Genomic DNA, 20,988 nt, shown 5'->3' with positions numbered 1-20,988 from the left:
TTTGAATCATCCATATAAGTGGGAATGGAAGGATGGTCTGAAAGATGTCCTGCAAATATAAGACAGTACTTCCAGTCAGGCATATCCAACTTCCTTAGGTGATTCAAAGAAAGATCACATTTGGAGAATCTAATATGCCATAGGGGAATGAGCTGACTAGTAGGGACAGCAATATCATCCAAGGATATGATGGCCAAATAGAACATTGGCAGACCATCTATTCTGGAAAAGCATGGCCCACTGAGAAGAAAGACACAACTCCAGATAGGATGCTGTAAGGACTGAAGCTTTGAAGCATACAGTAAAGATAGTTGCAAACAGCAGAGGTGCAGAATATTTGTGGAATTCAGTGTGCAAACTCTGGACTGGAGAAGTGCTGAAATACTGAAAACCCCCATGCAGAGCTGAAGACCCAGATGGTGAGTTAGGTTTAACATCTTCAGGGCCGAGCTTCTGACAGAACCAAAGACCCATAGTCTAGTTTCAATTAAATGAGAGCATGATATATTTGTAATACAGAACATTGATCTGCTCCCCAAGAGGTGGAAAAAAGGGCATGGAGGATGTTCATTGCCCTTGTACATGATGCACAGCTGCTTGATGTGTGGAATGAAGGTCAGCTTACGGTCAGGAATAAGTGCCAAAAATTATGCCTCGGGAACCATGGGAAAAACCTCACTGAGACCGAGCTTGAAATTGGGGTGAATACTTTGTTGACAGCAAAAGTTCAAGCAAACAACTTTAAACAAAGAAAAAGTAAAACCATCTGCTGTGGTACACTTCAATAAATGACTGAGGGCAGTCTGAAGCTGCTGCTCAATGAGTCTTATACTTGACAACTGACATGAGATGTGAAAGTAATCAATATATAATCCATTTACAACAGTAGGAGAAGTTGTCCAGTGATGACATTAATCTTTACACTGAAAAGTGTGACACTCAAGACAGTCCTGTGTGAAAGAACGGGAAAGTGTCAAACCAATATGGACCTGGAACTAATGGCCCATTAAAAAAATTTGATAAAAGTGGGTAAATGGCCATGAATATGAATGGAAGTCTTGCAAAATGCCATAACTCCGTGTAGTATCATAAGCCTTCTCAAGGTCAAAGGATACAGAAACAATGTATTCTCAAGACAGATAGTATGAGTATTAAAACTGTGCCCAGCAATGTTCAGTTTCAAACTCTCTTAGTTAAACTGAAGATGACCTAAGAAGGTTGAAACATTGTAATTAAAGTTTTAATACCCATACCAGCTGTATTGAGAATACAGAAACAAAATGTTGTTGCTTGAGAATGGCTTATAGATGACAGAAGGATCAAGTTCTAAGAGGGAAGTATAAGAGGGTCAGTTGACCTGGTCCAGTATCCACCAAAGCATGCAGGTTGGGTGGCATCAACAATGACCAGTCTCTCTCATCAAAATGAAAGGAAAATTATCACTGCCCCATGGGTCACTGTCAACCCTCCAAGAAAAGTAAAGGGAATAAGATAAAAAAAACTTGGATATAAAGAATATGGTGGTCTTTTCATAGATTAAAATGGCTGAGAAAATCACTAGGGGACACTCTAAGCTGTGGATTGGTTATTCACATGTCGCATATGCAAGTGTATAAATGGGGCAGTTTCCAAAAATGAAAAGAGGTGAACAGGTCCACTGTGTTTCATTCAGTACATAAGCCACATCTAAGAAACCTAAAAAGATATGAGGCTCTTGTTTTATAATCTAGCATACCAATATTGGTAATATGAGTTCTTAATTTCTACAAAACTATAGATTTAGTATTTTGACATCACAAATATCTCATTTTAAAGAGTGCTGCATTCAACATACTACTTGACTTGCTAAAATCTATATATAAGTTTGTTGTTTTAATATTTAAAGTTAAGAAAGTAGCTTGTATATAATATTTAAAGTTTGAATTGTAATTTACAGTTTGATTCCAGACTTATTGACATGAATTCCTAAAATAGTAGTTCAATAAAATTTTGAATGCAAGTCAACAAATGCAATGACATGGCCTTTGACCAGCGCCCATTGCAAAAGGGTTAATAAAGTGGAAAGAATGATCACATGGATCAAAATGTTGTAAAAGTGTTGCATGGTTTGGGAAGTGCAACATGCACGTTGAGACCACGTCCAATCACTGAATATCTTGATTCAAAATAAAGTTAAAGTAAAACCCATTTCAGCTGTCAAAACGAAGAGCCATACACTAGATGAAGCTTCTTTTTTATAATCAAATAAAAGTATTCTTATAATATGTGCAATACTATATTAATTATAGAAATTTCAGAAAAGTTCAAAGTGCATCAAATATTTGTGTGTAATATAGTTTGTGAAAAACTTCACTCACCAGCTCCAGCAATTATGTTGACACCAGTTTCTACTGAAACCTTTTGCATGAAATCCAAGTCTCTGTTTAAACCATTTGTGGTGTTCTCAACGATACTTCCTCCTCCATTGAGCTTGAACAACTTAATATCATCCAAGACAGCCTGCTGCACATCAGAACCACAGAATATCATGTTTTCTTTATGACTGTATCTAGGATAAGCAAGCACTGTTGTTGCATTTTAACAACTTTAGACAATATAAAATAATAAGTAATAGATATCTGAAAAATGAAATTTCATAGAAAAAACTTAAAAAAGGAACTACTACTGAAATAAGAACATCAAGATCATCAAACAAAATGTGTTAGTAAAAGTTTTGCAAGTCTTGATATATATACGAGGGCTTTTCAAAAAATATGCGGACTGTTTGAATTGCTCGGCTCCAGTTGGTTCCAGGGGAACCTGCTTGGTGTCCCTAGGTTCGCACAGGTCAGCTGATTACTACGCCATTTCCCGATTGCAGATATCTTTAATTTGTGTATTAGCTACGTGGTTTTAAGCGAAGTGCGATTTTTTTGTTTGGCGGATTTCAGAATGAATGACCTGAAGGAGCAACGACTTGCTGTGAAATTTTGTGTTAAAGTTGGAACATCTGCGACAGAAACTTTTGCTATGCTTAACACGGCTTACGGTGATGTTGCTATGAAGCGTACGGCATGTTTCAAGTGGCATGAACGTTTTAAGGATGGTCGACAGTCCAATGAAGATGATGAGCGCCCTGGACGTCCTTCCACGCCAACTGACGACCCACACGCCGACAAAATCAACACCCTGGTGCGGCAAATCGACGCCTGACTGTCAGATTGCTAAAGAGTGTGGGATATCAGTTGGATCTTGTTACAAGATTTTGACCAAAAATTGAAGATGCACTGCGTTGCTGCGAAATTCAGCCTCAGAACTCGTGAGTTTTGGCCAAACACTCGATCACTGTTCTTCCCCACCCCTACTCACCTGACCTTGCTCCTCATGCGATTTTTTTCTTGTTCCCCAAACTCAAAAGACCCTTGAAAGGAAGAAGATATTTGAGACGATTCCCGAGATTAAGGCAAATGCGCCGAAGGAGCTGGAGGACATTACAAAAGAAGCGTGCCAGGACTGTTTCAACAAGTGGAAACACCGTTGGGATAAGTGTGTGCATTGGGAGAGAGTACTTTGAAGGGGTCCCAGACCTGTAACTTCTAAATAAAGTACATTTTGTTTTATGACGTCAGTCCGTGTATTTTTTGAACAGACCTTGTATATCAAATATTTATAACCATAAATTTTTAAGCCTTAAACAAAACACATTAAAATTAAACCAAATACATTGCACATTTTTAAAATGATCCTAGGATACAAGCTATAACATATGATTATAAAATGTATCCTAGGTTTTGGAAGTGACTGAGGAAGTAGGACCCTCATTGTGGTGGGAATACACCATCTATCAGTCTTAACCTCAAATTTGCTAGTTTCACATAAGAAGATTAGAAATTTAGAAATTAGGAGAGCAACATGTGGATACTCAAGCCCACAATGTCCCACATCTGTATTATCTTTCACTGTCTGCAGACAGTTGTGGGAAGGTGACTGCTCTCCCAAGTTAAAATAAGAATAAGAAAAAGATAAACATAAAATGATGAAAAAATAAATAAATAAAAAATAAGGTACTACCATTTAGGGGTAAGGAAGATAAAATTTCTTGAAATTAGCATTCCTGCTCCCAGTATGGTAGAGGCACTAATTAACACGACATTGAACCATAAAGTGACAGTTTACGGTGACTGATGTGCTTTTACGTGTGGGTTGAAGGTGTACATCCACATAAAAATAAAGTCATTTAAGGACTTGGTACTACTTTAACTAAAACTACTTTAGTAATTTTTAGTCAAAATTTCTTTATTAAATCCATTAACCATTAATTTTTGTATCAGTATTTCAACATTATTATTTCCAATCTATGGTTTACCCTACTTATATAGTAATGTGCCATATTCATCTATTATAAGCATTATAACATCACCATTATTCAGATATTGTAAAATTTGTAATAAATTACAATATTTCATAATTAATGTTGAAATACTGATACAAAAATTAATAGTTAATGGATTTAATAAAGAAATTTTAGATAAAATTATTAAAGTATTCTGTAATAAATACAGAAGTGTATTATATCAACAAAAAAGTCAGAATTTTTACTAATAATTATTTTTAGTTAAAAATAGGTTATTTAAGAACTTGGCACTACTTTATGTGAATGAACACTTTACTGATATGGTTCAATGTCTTGTTGAGTAATGCATCTACCATACTGGGGGCAAGAATGCTAACTTCAAGAGATTTTATCTTACTTACCCCCAAATGATAGTAACTCATTTTTTATTTTTCTGTTTTTTTTTCATTATTTTTTGTTTATCTTTGTTAGTCTTATTTTAACTGTCTGCAGGCAGTGAAAGGTGATATAGGTGTGGGACATTGTGGGTTTCAGCACCCACATCTCACTTTCCTAATTTCTAATCTTTTTATGTGAGACTAGCAAACTGGAGGTTAAGATTGATAGACGGTGTATCCCCATTGCAATGTGGGTCCAACTTCTTCAGCTACCTCCAAAACCTGGGATACATTTTATAATCCCATGTTATAGCTTGGATCTTTTTAAAAATATACAGCATGTTTTATTTATGGCTTAAACATTTATGGTTATAATATAATTAATCAGAAATTGGAATTTGTTGTTTTTAATGCAGTCCTTCCTCATGATTTTGTTTACTTATTTAGCTTCATTTGGATGTAATTATTTAATTTCACTAATGTGTATATACATATACATAAAAAGTAGTATGACTAATCTTAATTAGGGAAACAGGTTTCAAAGGTTTATTTTGCATCAAAATGTGAATTATTTTTTAATTGTTTTGTATTAAATTTCATATCAATTATAATACAATTTTTTAAAGAGTCATAATAATTTGGTTAAAAATAGATTCAAGATGCAAAAAGGTTAACTGCTCTGCTGATAAAAATTATGAATATGAGAAAGTGTTCTGTAGATGCACAAAAAATGAACAGACAGTTACATTACAAGCAATAACAGCCATGCATATGATAATAGTGATACACCAGATAGTGACTTTCTGTAAACATTCTGGATCTAGTAAACCAAAATTACTACTAACAATACAATGTGAGAAACATTTTTATTTCATAAAAATAATAAACAGAATTTTACCATATTTTAAAATTTCCTTTTGGGAAGAAATTATGCCAGTTTTCCCCAATTGGCATAGTTACTGTTTTTACAGTTACTGCTCCTTGTTTTCCCACTGTATTCAGTATAAAGCTATAATTGTGAGTTATTCCTACCAAACAATGTAGTTATTGCCATTTTTAGCCTACCTCACTTCATGTTTTTTCCAGCCTATAAATTAGCACAACTCTTCAGTACATAAAGTTTTGCATATTTAAAAAAAATTGATACTTGCAATACATGAACAAAGTTCTGCCCCACTGAATGTACGACAGAAAATGCATCATCCACACATCTATCTTTGGCTTAGACAAAGAGATATTGATATATGGAAACTACTTCTTGCAAGTTTGCAAATTATAGACATTGCTAAAGAGAATATTAAGATAATTTAAAAAAAAATGTGAACATTAGAATAATAATTCTGTGTAGGCAGCAAATAACTTCCTTCACCTTTAGCTTTCAACTATCATTCACAAAATAAAAATTCCTTCTCTTGATTAACCCTTTCACAAAGGGCTTGGCATAATACACAAATTCATTTACACATGTGCACACATTAAATACTTGCATTATAACTTTTGATACTGTATGTGTATCTTCACAGAACTTGGTAGACTTTTAGTAAGAATAAGTATTTTGTATTAGAAAAATAATTTTTTTAATTAAATATTTTTACTTATGACTTGTCTGTGAAAATAGTCTGTTTCATTACTACTTTGAGTGCAAAGTGATTTAGTGTTATGATTAGAAAAAGTATTCATCTCAAACATTTCAAATATTTGTGTAATCTCTAAACCTTCTTAAATACATTTAAAATGTTTGTTTCCAGTAAGCCTTTAGAGTATAGAAAATAACATAAAACATAACTAGGTGGGGTCTGTCACTTGACCAACCTCAAACATCATAGAGAAATTATTAAATAAATATAAATTATGCTTTTTTCATGCTAGAATGACTACATATTATAACATGAAGATACTACTGTTTAGTCTAAATAGCTGAAGTCTTATAACACTATATACTTACACATATATATATATTATTATATTGACATTCCAGTCATGCCGAACTATAATTAGATTAACTTCCAATGACATGGTGCATGTGCACTCAGGTCATGTACCCAGTAATATAAAACTAACCTTCAGTCTTCTCGTCTTTGCTGTATTTTCATTAACTAGTATTTTGTAATGTACAGTCACATTTCAATTATTATACATTATATATATATATATGTATATAGATTACTACTATTTAGAAATAAATTAAATTTCTTTCACTTTAAATATAGAACAATAAAATCATGAAGTAAAGAAAACAATTCTTTTCTCTCCGATTTTTGTACTTGGTTACTGCTGGACGTATGTTGCTAATTCTTTTAAAATTTTGCGTGGAAGATATCAAAGTATTATTTAGGTTTTTTTTATATACACAGATGAATAACCAAAGAATAATAAATAACTTCACTAATACCATAGAATTCCACTATAATTTATTAACCTTAAAACTAAAATGTATACAGATTTTTAAAAATATGAAACTTTGATCAGACTAAAGACAACACTTATCTTATTGAAATCTTGGATAGAAAGGGCACTGTAGTAATTTCAAAGATTAAAATGGTGGGGAAAACCAAACTGGGGACATTCTAAGCTGTTGATTGGTTATTCATGTCATATATTGTAATAAGAGTACATAAGGAACTGTTTCCAAAAATGGAAAGAGTTAAACAGAACTACTGTGTTTGATTCAGTACATAAACCATATCTCACCAAAATAGAAAGATATCAGGATCTTATTTTATATTCCAGCTTGTATTAGTAATTTGAGTTCCTAATTTGTACAAATTAGTATTTTGACATAACAAACATTTAATTTTAAATAGTGCTGCAGCTAACATACCCTGTAACTCACTAAAATCTAAATATGGTATGTTCTTTTAATCTTTACTTTTAAATTAAGAAACTAATTTGTACATGATATTAAAGTTGTAATTATCATTTATAATTTGATTCCAAACGTACTGACATAAATTCATGAAATAGTAGTTCAATAAAATTTTAAATGCAAGTCAACAAACACTATTACATGGCCTCTGCCAGTGACCTGACATGAAAGGGTTAAAACTTATTATAATCACTTAGTTACAAGAATTGTATTAGTACACAGAGATTTAAGTTGTAATCAGAATAGTTTAAGAATTTCTTCAATGAATTACTTGTGTCATTTGTTTGAGCTACAATTATTTAAATAATTCTGCACACAGCAAAACTGAAAACACAATTTCCCAATACTAGCCTGGTTATGACCAGGACATTTAACTGGGATAAGTAGGCATATCATGCATTTTCTATATTCTGTAGTAAAATATAGATTTAAAATTTTTTCTCTGTAATTTAGTTTACATACTATAATGGTGGCAATACAAAGTCTATAGAGTCATTAAAATTACCTTGTTCTAGCTGGTTTTTTCTGTTGAAGAGGATATTACAGTAATATATAATGTCCACACTAAATGGATTAGCACTGTAATATCACTTGGTGGCAGGATGACATCAACTAAATGTAACAACCAACAAAGGTTGTAAAAACAAATTGTGAAGTGGTACCAGACAGGTCTAATTTCTAATACTATTTTATTGACAGATGAAAGAAAGCCATTACCTATAAGAGTAGAAAGCCAATCAAGCTCATTTACTTCAAATTGTTTTCCAGGTAAAATACAATGTTTTATTACTTCTTTCTCTTTAAAATATCCCAGTACTAATTAAAGTTCATAACTCATTCTTTTAAGAGCTATGTTGAGATGTGTTAAAGCAAAGTCAGTCAAGACTAGAGCAGAATTAGAGATAATTAAGTTTGGGTGTGTCTTGCACTTTTAGTTTTTCAGCAGTATATGCGTTGATTACAAAATCAGTTGTACCAGAATATGGACTTTTGAATTAATACTGCATAAAATAAAATCTGAATGCAAAGTTATTTCTTTTACAAAACACAAATAAGAATATTCATCTAAAAATAAAAAGAATAATTGAATTGGAAAGAGGATAGGTTATAATGGATGTAAACATAATACTATTAGGATATTACAGCAATGTAGCTGCACAATAACACAAAATAATCCCATAGAAAATAATATTATATCAAACCTTTGTCATTCGTTAGATAAGAAGCTTAGCATATGAACTCATAATGCAATACTAATATGGACAGAAGTAAACTTACTATTAAGAAACTTAAATTTGAAGAAAATGTTTGTTCCTCATTATGCTCTTCTAAAAATATATATTATACCAAAAAGATTTATTACTTTAATGGAAACATGAAAATAAATGAAGAAATATTTTGAATGTTTCAAAACCTTGTGTATTTAAGTTATCAGTGCAGCACGATAATGACTGTGGATGGAGGTCATACTTTTACTCCTGTATGTTTGTGTGTGTATGTGTGAGATTATCAGCAAGAATTCTCAAAATGGTTGAGTAAATCTGGATGAATGCTGTGTCCTGGCCATTAATCTTGACCATCAAAACAAACAGCTTCTAAGTTGGATCATTGTCCAAATGCATATCAGCTAAGTCACAAAAATCCAAGGAATGCTTCTATGTTAACATGAAGACAAATTTTCAGGAAACTTGGTGGACATATGTAGAATATCATTCTTGCCGTTGATCTGCTAGAAATGATATGCATCCAGTGATAATGATGGATGTAGTCATAATTTTTGTATTTTTTAAGAGCTGAATATGATCAATGATACACGTTCTACTATAGCCCATCTAGTTGTTGTTATCTATGGAGTTACTATTTTGGTCACTATCAGAACATAAATCAATCTCTAATTAAAATATTACTGCACATATTTTTAGTAAGAAAATGAAGCAATAAGAATAATATATACGAGAAAGAGCAGAGAGAGACAAAAAGTCAACAAGATTTTAATATCTTGCTTACTTTTTTGAACTACCATGGACTATCTGCATGGTATCCACCAAAGAATTAACTCATGAGTTTTAGCATTACAAGTATTAAAGGCAACTGCTGATCTACCATAGATAATGAGAGTGGTAATCTGGCCACATTTGGTCAATTAAATTCATATTCCCTCCACAGAAACAATTCAATGTTCCTTTAATGCAGTGATTCTCAACATTCAACTTCCTTGGGATTTTACAAGCAAGTCAAACACATCAGATAAAAGCTACTATAGAGACACTCTGAAACCTTCCAAAACATTTGATGGTTTTCATTGAACTCGTGCACTGAGAAGTTCATACTTAAGTTTCGTTCTCGACTGCAACGATTTGACTGTTAGTTTAATTGTGGCACAACAAGCGCTTCGTACGTCATAAATGATGCATCAAACAATCAAACTGCTTTCTGGAACACATTCTCATTCTGTGGTAAGCTACAGCTACTACGGTCTAGGTAGGAATTTTATATCAACTGCAGAACCTCGTGCTTATCTCGTATGAATTAGCTTTATCATTTATCCATGGAAAAATATTTAAGTGAGTCTGGTGCTACAAAGGAGAATGTGTTAAATCAAAAGTAAGGAATCAAACAAAAGTACAAAAACGAATATATCAAATATGGTTTTATCACTTTGGAATCGGAACATTCTCAATAACCGTTCTGCCTACTCTGCAATGCAACTTTATTGAATGAGGCGCTTGTTCCTAGCAAACTGACGAGAAACGTGGAAACAAAACATTCAGCTGTGAAGGATAAACCAAAAGAATACTTCAAGAATTTTGTGGCTCAACAACATGAACAATCAAGGAAGCTTGTGAACTACATGAAGCTGCCCAAAAAAGGATTGATTGCAAGTTATAAGATTGCTCAATTGTTGGCAAAACACAAGAAAGCGCCATACGGAGGCCGAATCAGTCATTGCGCCAGCATTAGCAATCATCATTGAAACTATGCTTGGAACGGATGCTGCCAAAAATGTTAAGCAAGTTACACTGTCCAATGACACAATTTCGTGCAGAATTGTAGACTTGTCGTCAGATATGAAGGATCAAGGTTGTGAACACTTTGAAGCACCTGAAGATGAATTGTTTCTGCTATGGTCTTTTCACAATTTGATGAATCTACTGATGTTTATGGAGAAAGCTCAAACTCTGGCTTTTGTTCAATTCATAAAGGATGGAGAAAAATCATAAACAAATACTTATTTTGCAAAGATTTAAAAAGTACAGCAAAAGGCCAAGACATTTTTGAGTTGGTGAATGAAAACATTTTGCTCTTCAAATTACATTGAAATAACTGTGTTAGCATTTGCACTGATGGCTGTCCTTGAATGCAAGGAAAAAGAAGAGATTTGTCACTTTGGTGTGCCAACAAAATCCAAACATTAGAATTGTTCACTGCATGGTTCACAGAGAGGCGCTCGCCTCCAAATCTTTGCCGAAATATTTGCAGTCTGTTATGAATCAAGTTATTCAAGTGGTGAATTTCATCAAGTCACGGCCACTTCAATCTCAACATTTCTCTCTTCTCTGTGATGCGATGGATTTAGAGTACAAAAAGCTACTGTCTCACACTGAAGTTCGATGGCTTTCAAAAGGAAAGGTGTTAGAGCGTCTTGTCCAACTAAAAAACTGAAGTACTTTCTTTCTTGGAGGTTGAGGAAGCAGGTTTTGAATTTTCTTTTCATGATGAGATCTGGTGGCTGAAGGTTCAATTTCTTATCAACTTGCTTGACAAATTAAACTCTCTGAACTTAAATCTCCAAGGGCCATCTGAAAACATTATTACTGCACATCCAAATTGAAGGCCTTCAATGAAAAGGTGACGCTGTGGAAGAATAAGATCACGAAAGGAGTCCTTGATTGTTTTCCTTCTGTTAACGATTGTCCGTCAAAGAAGAAAATTGTCCCTCAAATTTTGAAAACATTAAGCGACCTACAGTCCTCACTAAAATATTACTTCCCGTCACTTGCTATCAACATATATAACTGGGTGACCTATCCACTTGGAATCAACGAGACAACAAATCTTACAACTGAGGAGGAAGAACAGCTCATTGATTTACAAAATGACAAATTTTATCAGTCATTGTTTCCTGAAAAGAGCTTGAATGAGTTTTAGATTTCCATTAAAAATTCATATCCTGCAATCAGTTCAAAAGCAGTTGAAATTCTGCTTTCATTTGCATCTTCGTGGTTTTGCGAAATTGGATTTTTAGCACTGACTGAAATTAAAGCCAGAAAGAGACATAGGCTTCTTACAGTCGATGATGAAATGCGAGCTTGTTTGTCTATGTTAGAGCCTTGCTTCAATTTGATTTGCTCTTGGAAGCAGGCACAAGTGTCACATTAAAAACATGTAAAATTAAAAAGTTTTGATAATTCTGCTATTCCACAAAATCATTAAAAAGCCTTAGAACAACATTCACGGCCAAAGCAAGTGATAGTATTGTCAATGTGCAGCTGACATTAATACCGCTTGCTTTGGCCGTGATTTTCATTCTAAAGCTTTTTAAGTTAACTCTTCTGTGTTACGTGTATCTAAACATGATGCACAATGACATTATTATTGCTTGATTTGGCCATGATTTTTGTTTTAAGGCTTTTAACGCTTGCTGTATAATGTGTACCTTTCCACGTTAGCCCAATAATTCCATCCTAAAACACCTTCAAGTAAAAAATATGGATCAGTAAATTCACTTAGCCCACAACTTCCACCACTACCACTGTGCCATCTATGACTGCAGAATCTTCTTGAACTACAAGATATATCATTATCCATAAATGAATCAATAAGGCTCATTCAGTGACATTGCTGAATCCAACAAACCACCACAGAAAAATACTATGAGAATCTTGTCAAGCTTAATTCAAAATAATTAGCAAAGCAAATGGATTTTGCTGCTCATTTAACATCACCAGCGTCAACAACATAAAGAAATTATATAAATGAAAAGCATAACTATCAAGTATGTCTGCTTCATCCAACAGGTTTGAAGTGACACACCAGAAGGAAGTCTCCAATGTTAGTTCAAGAGCAGAGAAAAGATGATCTTTGTCAAACTTGCAGAAAGTCATGCACAATTACCTTATTCAGATGATGATAGATTTGTTAACATGTGACCAATTCATAGAAGCCACAGTGTATAAAGATATGCAAATTTGGCAAGCAAAGTAGGTGCAAATCATTACACAAAAACCTCTTCAGTTGCTGATGGAACATGAATCTATTAAAGCTGGTGATAAACAACGAACATCATCTTTCAGAAGTTACAGCATCATCAGATCAAGGTGGTATAGAACTAAGAGGTAAGAACTAAAAGGATAAGCAGCCAATATAAATGATATAAAAGACTGTTTAATGTAAGAATTATTTATTTATTTAGTGATCTGATATTTAATAATTTTTTGTATAGTAACAACGTTAAAGTAATTATTTTAAAGGCAATAGTTATGTAACTTGGTAAGAGTAGTACAATGTTTGTGTAGTTCAAATGTTGTAATTTGTAGTTGCATTAGTCAAACCTTCTTTTTCTTTCTCATTGCCTTAAGTGAGTACTATTGTACCACAGGGTCTTGTAATTTGTAGAAATTTTGATATAGGTAACCCAGTGAGTAACAAAAACTTAAGTTAGTGAAAGAGATGTTAGACTGTTTGATTGTTAGTTTAGCCCTAATGGACAATATTTTGAAGCAAGTTTCACTGGTTATCAGAGATGAGGAGAATAATTTGACTTATCAAAGGGTATTCTTAAGTAACTGAACCCATGTGCATGGACTTTGATGAAAAGAAGACAATTATATAAAGTACTGGATACAAATGCAATAGCTCATCAGGTTACGTGAGTGAATTTATCACAGACAACCCAGTGCAGCTCTTAGAATCAGTCTATTTTCTGAAGGCCAGATGGTAGGCATAGTGCATCTGTGTGTGCTGATTAATACGAGAGTGAGAAAGTTTCCCATAGCAAGAATAAACATGGACATTCCATATTATGTGGTTGGTTAGTTTGGAGTTTTATGGCACAAAGCAACAAGGCTACCTGCACCAAACATCCAGTAAAAAGTTAAAATTAAAGTAAAATTATTAAAATTCATGAAAAGGAAATTAAGGTAAAACAAAAAGTTTAATTTTTGAATTAAAAACATAAATAGCATAAAATCCAATGTTTACATCTAGTTGACAGCAGTAAAAGAAAAACTACAGTAATACAAGTTGTATAGGACTCTGCAGCATAATTGTAATTATTGTAACTTGCCAAAATGACTAATGGGTAGTTCAAAACTCAGTGTTAGACACCTGAAATTGGCCATTTTCTAATTTCAATTCCAACTCAATGTCCTTTGATTCTTAAAAGGGAATCACATTGAAAAAGGTCTAATGTATAAATTAAATAGCATCAAAATGATTAATGATGGGCTGACCAGTGGATACAGCAATGTTATCTAAGGACAGATCCTACAAAAAGTTCCCCAGGCCTGTTTTTGAGCCTTCTGTGCCATGTGGCAGGCAGGATACCACTACAGACAAGGATATTATGGAAAAGATGTTAAGGTTTCAGGAATACTTTGAGCAGCTGCCTGTATAGTACAGTCAGTTACTGCTGCCACACAGTCATCTACTGATGGCAAGATCAAGATTTGTGAGAGAGGTGAAAGAGGACCAGTTTGCTTGATCCAGATTCCACCTGGGCACGCGGGTCTGGTAGCATCGACCATGGCAAGTCTCGTTCAAAATTATATGAAAATGATCACTGCCTCATGGATTATTGTCAACCCTTCATGAAAAGTGAGAGAATAGTGAAGGGGAGCAGAGATCAATAGCAGTAAAGAACTGACTAAGCACATGAAAATAAGTATAAGGACCAGTATTGAAAAGTGAAAGGTTGTGATCAGAGAGGATATGTCATACAGAGCAGCCCCTCCTATCAATAGACACTTCCCCAGAGGGGATGATGCCCATTAAAGTCCCCAGGATTAAAAAGAGATCCAGCAACTGTTCAATGAAAGCATCAAGAGCTGATTGATCATAGGTCTCTCCAGAGAGAAAAAACAGTGATGGTACGACCCAAGGAAACATGGATGGCCAGAGCCTCAAAGGGTGTGTTGAGTGGTAAGGACATGGTGGGCACTTGCTGATCAACCAACAGTGCCACCCCTCCATGTACTCATCCATCACACAGTCTGTTATTTCTGTAAAAAGAAAACTAAGGAAAGGTAACTGTATTGGTAAGTTTCAGAAATTATTCCTGTAAAGAAAGACATACAGGATGATAGAAAACAGTGTTTTGATGTCATCCAAATTAGAATATAAACCTCGACAACTACCTTGTATCAAAGTGGCCATTTTTATTTATGTCCAGGCAAATTGGGTAGAAAGCCCTTCTTTTTACAACCACTTTTCTTTTTTTTTTCTTTTTTTGAGGGAGATCTATTGACCACCATGGATCCTGCTCTGGGCTGATTTGGGCAGGTATTTGTTGTTGGAAGAGGATTCCAGTGACTTAAGACATATGATCGTTTTGCATTGTAGAGTGGGAAAAGATGTACCTGAGGAAATGCCCATACCCGGAACCAAATCTTGGGGTTTGTTGGAATGAATGTTAGGGACAGAGATGGGTGTTGACGTTGATTCAACAACATTTTTAACCATGGAGATCAAAACACTTCTAATATGGTTTGAGAATTTTTTTGGAGGCACAGAGAGATCCGTCTGGTATCCCACAATAATAGTGAAACAAAGTGCAGCAGCATACATCCGAGATGAAGTGGTGGACAGCAACTTTCAAGTTTCAGAGTGAGTAATGCTTTGAATCATTTTCAAGCACTGCACCTCTTTTTCTTCCAACCATTTAATGGCAAGAACAAAAGTAGGATGGGTGAGAGCCATTGCAATTGATGCAATGAGAGTCCTTTTCACACTCATAGGCCTCATGGTCCTTGTCACTGCAACAAGCACATGACAAGGAACCGAAGACATAATGTCTTTGAGTGACCGAGCTGCTGACACTGGAAACATCTGAGAGGGTTTGGAATGTATGACCATACCTTGCAATTAAGATGACCTGCCTTGATGATGGCAAGTTGATGCGATGATGTAAATGTCAAAATGAGGACACTGATCAGCATCACAGTTCCATCAGGTGTTACAGATGTTGAAGATTGCTGCTCAGAATCTTCAAGACATGGTCATTTGCCTATGGACTGTTTATTCACTATTTTATTTGAGTTTTTATTTGGAGGATCCATAATAATAAAAAAAAAATTGTTGGTGTCCACTGACCCCACCCACAATGAAGCCCTACAAGATGACGCACTTCAATGAGAAACAAGAACACTGCAGCCATGCCAGGATTTCGTGAGCTCTATACCCAAACACCAGCAGATATAATGCCCACAACATCTGTTGAGAACATTTGACTGGTACTTGGTTGACCCTAGCCCAAGTGGACCAGCCAACTGACCCTAGGGGGGCCACCCAAAGGCTGTCTGTCTACAGGAGTTCAAGGCCAATGTTTGTGTTTGGGTTCGATCCCTCCACAACCAGGATCCTCTCCTCCCCTTCGTGGGCCACCATGCACAACAAACACATGGGTGGATGTTTAGATCTCGGAGGAAGTAAAATGAAAGAACAGAACCTTCTCTGGGAAGGTACCCTCACCAGGTACAGGAATCCACATGAAGGGGTCCATATTACATGGGAAACTTGAATACACACATTTATGAATTAGTGATCAAAACACCAGGCAGTAGAAATGTGAAGGAATCAGACAGAAAGAAGACTGATAAAGCACCTGCTATCATCACAGAACTCAAGAAAAAGGAAAGAAAGCATGGCATAAAGCCCCTTCAAGTCTCAAAAGATGAAATCCTGAATGTAGGCCTATGGGAACTGAAGGAAGCATAAAAAAAAAAAAGCTCCTTCACTGCATAAAATTTGAGACAGTGACTGGAAGAAAGATAAGAACCACAGAAAGGGGTAAGGATTTACAAAATAGAGGACTATCAGGAATGGCTGTACTTGATCTATCAAGGTTGTTCTACCTGTAAGGTTTAACATAGTATGTACCAAAAGAATAATGGACCCAAGTGAGGAAATTGACTCACAAGCCAATTGCAGGGGAGCACCTAGGAACAAAGAAGATGGCAAACAGAATCACAAGAAATTTCCACTGGATAGAGACCATTGGAGTTGTGACAATATTCTGAAAGTTATGTGGCATCTGCCAAAGGACAATACCTAGAAGGAAAATAGCCAGCATGCCACTGAGCAAGTTGCTTCTTATAGAAGAGCTGATCAGCAAAGTAGCTGTAGACTTGGTCTGACCACTAGCAACTGGTTTTGACAAGAAAAAGTGGAATACTCTTAAAGCAACTGACTATATGATATGTTATTCAGAAGCAACAGTGCTGCCAAAGACAGAATAAGAGAAGGGAACATAAGCTATCATGGAATTGTTCTGCAGAGTAAACTTTTCAAAAGAAGTTCTGGGCAACTGAATGACCCAGTTTACTTCAGAACTGATACAAGATGTGTAAATTCATCAATACTAGGCAGATCTTTACCATCCCCATATGACCCTAGATTTAATTGACTTTATGAGACAGTTAATGGAGTCTTTAAAGAGCATAATAAAGAAGATATGCCAAGACAGACCATGTAATTGGGACAGGTATCTGCAAGTAGTATTATTTACTTATCAAGAAGTTCCACAAGTAAGCAAGATGTTCATCCTTGGAGTTACTGCACAGAAAAACAGTACAAGGCCCAACGCAAACATGGAAAAAGCTACAGACAGGAGGAGAAGAGTAATAAGTAAAAAACACATCTGTACATGTTAGACTTCAGCAGCCAACTTGTATACAATTCAAGGTACTCAAGGACTTCAGTAAAGGTTACTGGCAGATTTCAAAGGAGATAGGATCTAAAGAAAAGATAGCATATGTGACACCAGATGATGTTATCAATTTAAGAGGACAACATTTGTTTACTGAACTCAGCAGCAATATACAACTGTATAAAAAGATGACTGTTGCATAAAATCATCAACATTGAGCAGTATGTGGCCAATATTCTGCCCCAAGCAGCTAGATGGGAAGACCACTTGAAGAAATTTAGAGAGCTTTTCAATGTATGATGGAAGCAGATCCAACCAACAGTTATTCTTTACTGAACTTTATTAAACATAAGTTGGGTGCAAAACAGATAGCCATGGAAAAGAAGGTAACCCACATACAAAATGCATCAACTTCAATGACCCAGTAGTAAGTGAAATCCTTCTTAGGGTTTTGTAGAATAGTACAGAAAGTTCATTCCACACCATACTGAAGTTGTTACACCACTGACTGACTCAAAAAAGACAGGCCAGCCAAAAATGTGAAGTGGGAATTACTACAGCAGATGGCATTCCAGAAACATGTTGGAAAGTTAGCCAATACTTAAAATACTAGATTTCAATGAATCATTCATTGTTCACGCCAATGCTTCAAACATTGAAATTAGAGTAGGACTCCTACAACAATATGAAGGTGGACTGTTTATGGTAATATATCTAAAGAAAAAGTTATGGTGTAGTGAAAAAAAAACATCTTGTAACTGAGTGTCTAGAACAATCAACTACTCACATACAGCCAGGAGGTGCAAAATTGACAGTGACAGGATCAGAGATGGGCATTGTACCTCCAGAGGTAAAGGTTCTGGACTGAAGACATCAAGGGAACTGCAAATGTTGGTGCAGATTGCATGAGCAGACTGTGTGTATGAACTGAGAAAAGTCTTTGTATATAGTGTAAAAAAATATAGTTAATATGTTTCTTAAAAAAGGGACTTATTTTTGAATATACAAGACTGTTCAGCAAAAGAGATTATTATTTAGTACATTTACTGATCTAATAGTTAATGATTATTTAGTTTTCATAAAAACAGAGTTAAAAGTAATTATTTTGAAGATGCTAGTCATGACAAACTTCATTACATTACTTGACAAGAATTTTGTGTGTGATTTGATGTTGCATTACTGAAATCTTCTGTATTGTTCTTATTGTTGTAAGTGAGCATTATTACATCATGGCATCTCATAGTTTGTAGAAAGCTCAAGGCCTCGGTTAGGTTATGTATACATAAATAGCCAATCAACCAAATCAGTACAAGTGAGTGAGAAAAAGTTACTGACAGTGAAGTCAGATTGCTTAATTGTTAGTTTAACATTAACAGGTGATATTCTAGTGCAAGTTTCACTGTTTAACAGAGATTAGGACAATAATTTGTTTTGATAAAGGGTGTTCTAAATAGTTGAACCCACATATATACACTATGGTGAAAAGAAGACAATTATTTAAAGTTATGGATATTCTGGATACAACTGTGATAACCAATGGAGTAACACTAGTAAATTTGTCGCAGACTGTGGTAAGAGTAAGAGAGATAAGAAGAATTCATCTTTTCAATTCAGTTCTAAAGAAACTGAATAGATGGTGTGGACTTTTGACAAGAAAAGAGATTTAGAATTTTAGATAAAACTCTGCAGTGTAAATTGTTTTTTCTTATGTTTGTGTTTTTAATATACAATTTTAAAACAAGTAAATCGTGTGCTGTAAATTTATTGTTAAGATTTATAATCAATAACTTCAAATCACTTACTATAAAAGAATCTCAGCCCACGTATATAAATCCTTGAAAACAAAATGGAAGTAACAAACAAAACAATAGGTTTAAGTGTAGCAGTTTCCAGTGTAGAAAATAAAAGCTCCTCACACAGAATATCAGAAAAAAAACAAAAAAAACTTATAAATGTGTTACATAAGTGTGAGGAATCAATAGATGATAAAAACCAAGGAGACAACTTTCTATGGATGTATCACACAGCCCATTCAGAACAAGGGAACAACAAAAAGCTAATTCTACACTTTGAAAAACTGGAATTAGCTAAATATAAAGCACAAAGTTCAGCCTCCATTTGCCACAACTGAAATAAGAAGACATATTAAAGAAACCAGTCCATGAATTAATGGATTCATTGATGGGAAAGCCTTGAAACATGTTAATTGACACTGGTTCTTCACCTACAACTGTTTAACCCTAACTGATAATGAAAGATAAAAAATTGCCTCTAGAGAAGAAAAAAGATAATGACTTGATGTAAATGGCAAATAAACAAAGTTCTATTAAGAGGAAAGTTGGAAATCACCATCATTATGGAATGGTTCTCATGACCTTTTTCCTATGGTGTTAAAAGGTAGTTGATATCAAAGAGTGAGTACTGGGGACAGGTTTCAAGCACAAACAGTTTAACATTTTAATATCAACACAGTGGATAGTACTGGCTATTCAAATATTTCATGTTGATTATTTAGTATTTATTACACTATGTAACACAAATTTTTTTCCTGGAGAGTACGTGTTATTTCTTAATTGCTTATGTTGTAAAAGTACAGAAAATGGCCATTATTCCCTTCAAATTTTGCTTTTGTGACCTGGATAATGAAATTTAGAAATTAACCTATTTTCTTTGTAAAAATGGGCAAATTTGCACATTTTCATTTACATAAGGTCTGAATAAATCAACATATGAATCAAGATTTACATGTATTTATACTAAAGTTATACAAAAATGTTTAGAAGCGAGGAGTTTAAGATTTGTGACTGTAATGTAAATCACTTTCACGTATCAGCCCCAAATATAGTCTCCCATCATGTTTTTACTATACGCTTTCAGGTCACAAAAGCAATTGAGAAATAACACTTTCTGCCCAGGAACAAGAAAAATAAAAATTTTGTTACAAAGTGTTACTTAAGAATACTGAAGAAAGAGCTCTTTTATAATCCAGAATCATTTATGTGCAATACTGTAGTGAAAGCTGCATATCTATCTTTGTGTTGTATTTTCATGTAGTAAGATATTATCAATAAATTGTTTAAATACATTGCTGTCACATCACTGAGGTTTGAGATACAGGGTATTAATACCAATACCAAAGCTGCATATCTATCTTTGTGTTGTATTTTCATGTAGTAAGATATCAATAAATTGTTTAAATACATTGCTGTCACATCACTGAGGTTTGAGATACAGGGTATTAATACCAATACTAAAACATTAATGAATATAATTATCTTAATATTAGGCATGCTAAACATACTTTCAAAAAAAGTTTCCAGAGATGCTCATTGAACAATATTTAGCTTGATATCTCTGAAGAAGATTTTTATTACATCTATAAAAATGTGTCGTACAAAGAACTCAATCTAAATCTCTATCTTGTTCATAAGCATTTACAACTTTAAATAACATAATACAATATACAAAAATTTTGACTAAATTAATTTTCAAAGTATAATAATTTAACCATGCAAGTTGGTCCCAAAGATCTTGTATTTATATTTAA

General features: G+C 34.3%; 1 protein-coding gene across 1 annotated transcript in view; it reads right to left on the bottom strand.

Annotated features, from left to right (window-relative positions):
- Positions 1 to 647: 647 nt before the first annotated feature.
- The window catches only part of LOC143251725 (N-acetyltaurine hydrolase-like), a 30,863-nt gene continuing 10,522 nt past the window's right edge, over positions 648 to 20,988 (bottom strand). The window contains exons 3-4 of the mRNA XM_076502966.1: positions 2,358 to 2,548; positions 648 to 739 (exon numbers count right to left, since the gene is read on the bottom strand). Coding sequence (XP_076359081.1) covers positions 648 to 739; positions 2,358 to 2,548 — 283 coding nt within the window. The remainder of the gene's footprint in view (positions 740 to 2,357; positions 2,549 to 20,988) is intronic.

Source organism: Tachypleus tridentatus, chromosome 6 (genome assembly GCF_004210375.1).
Source record: "Tachypleus tridentatus isolate NWPU-2018 chromosome 6, ASM421037v1, whole genome shotgun sequence".
Taxonomy (NCBI): domain Eukaryota; kingdom Metazoa; phylum Arthropoda; class Merostomata; order Xiphosura; family Limulidae; genus Tachypleus; species Tachypleus tridentatus.
The sequence above is the reverse complement of the archived record's forward strand: the minus strand, read 5'-3'. Positions and strand labels throughout refer to the sequence as shown.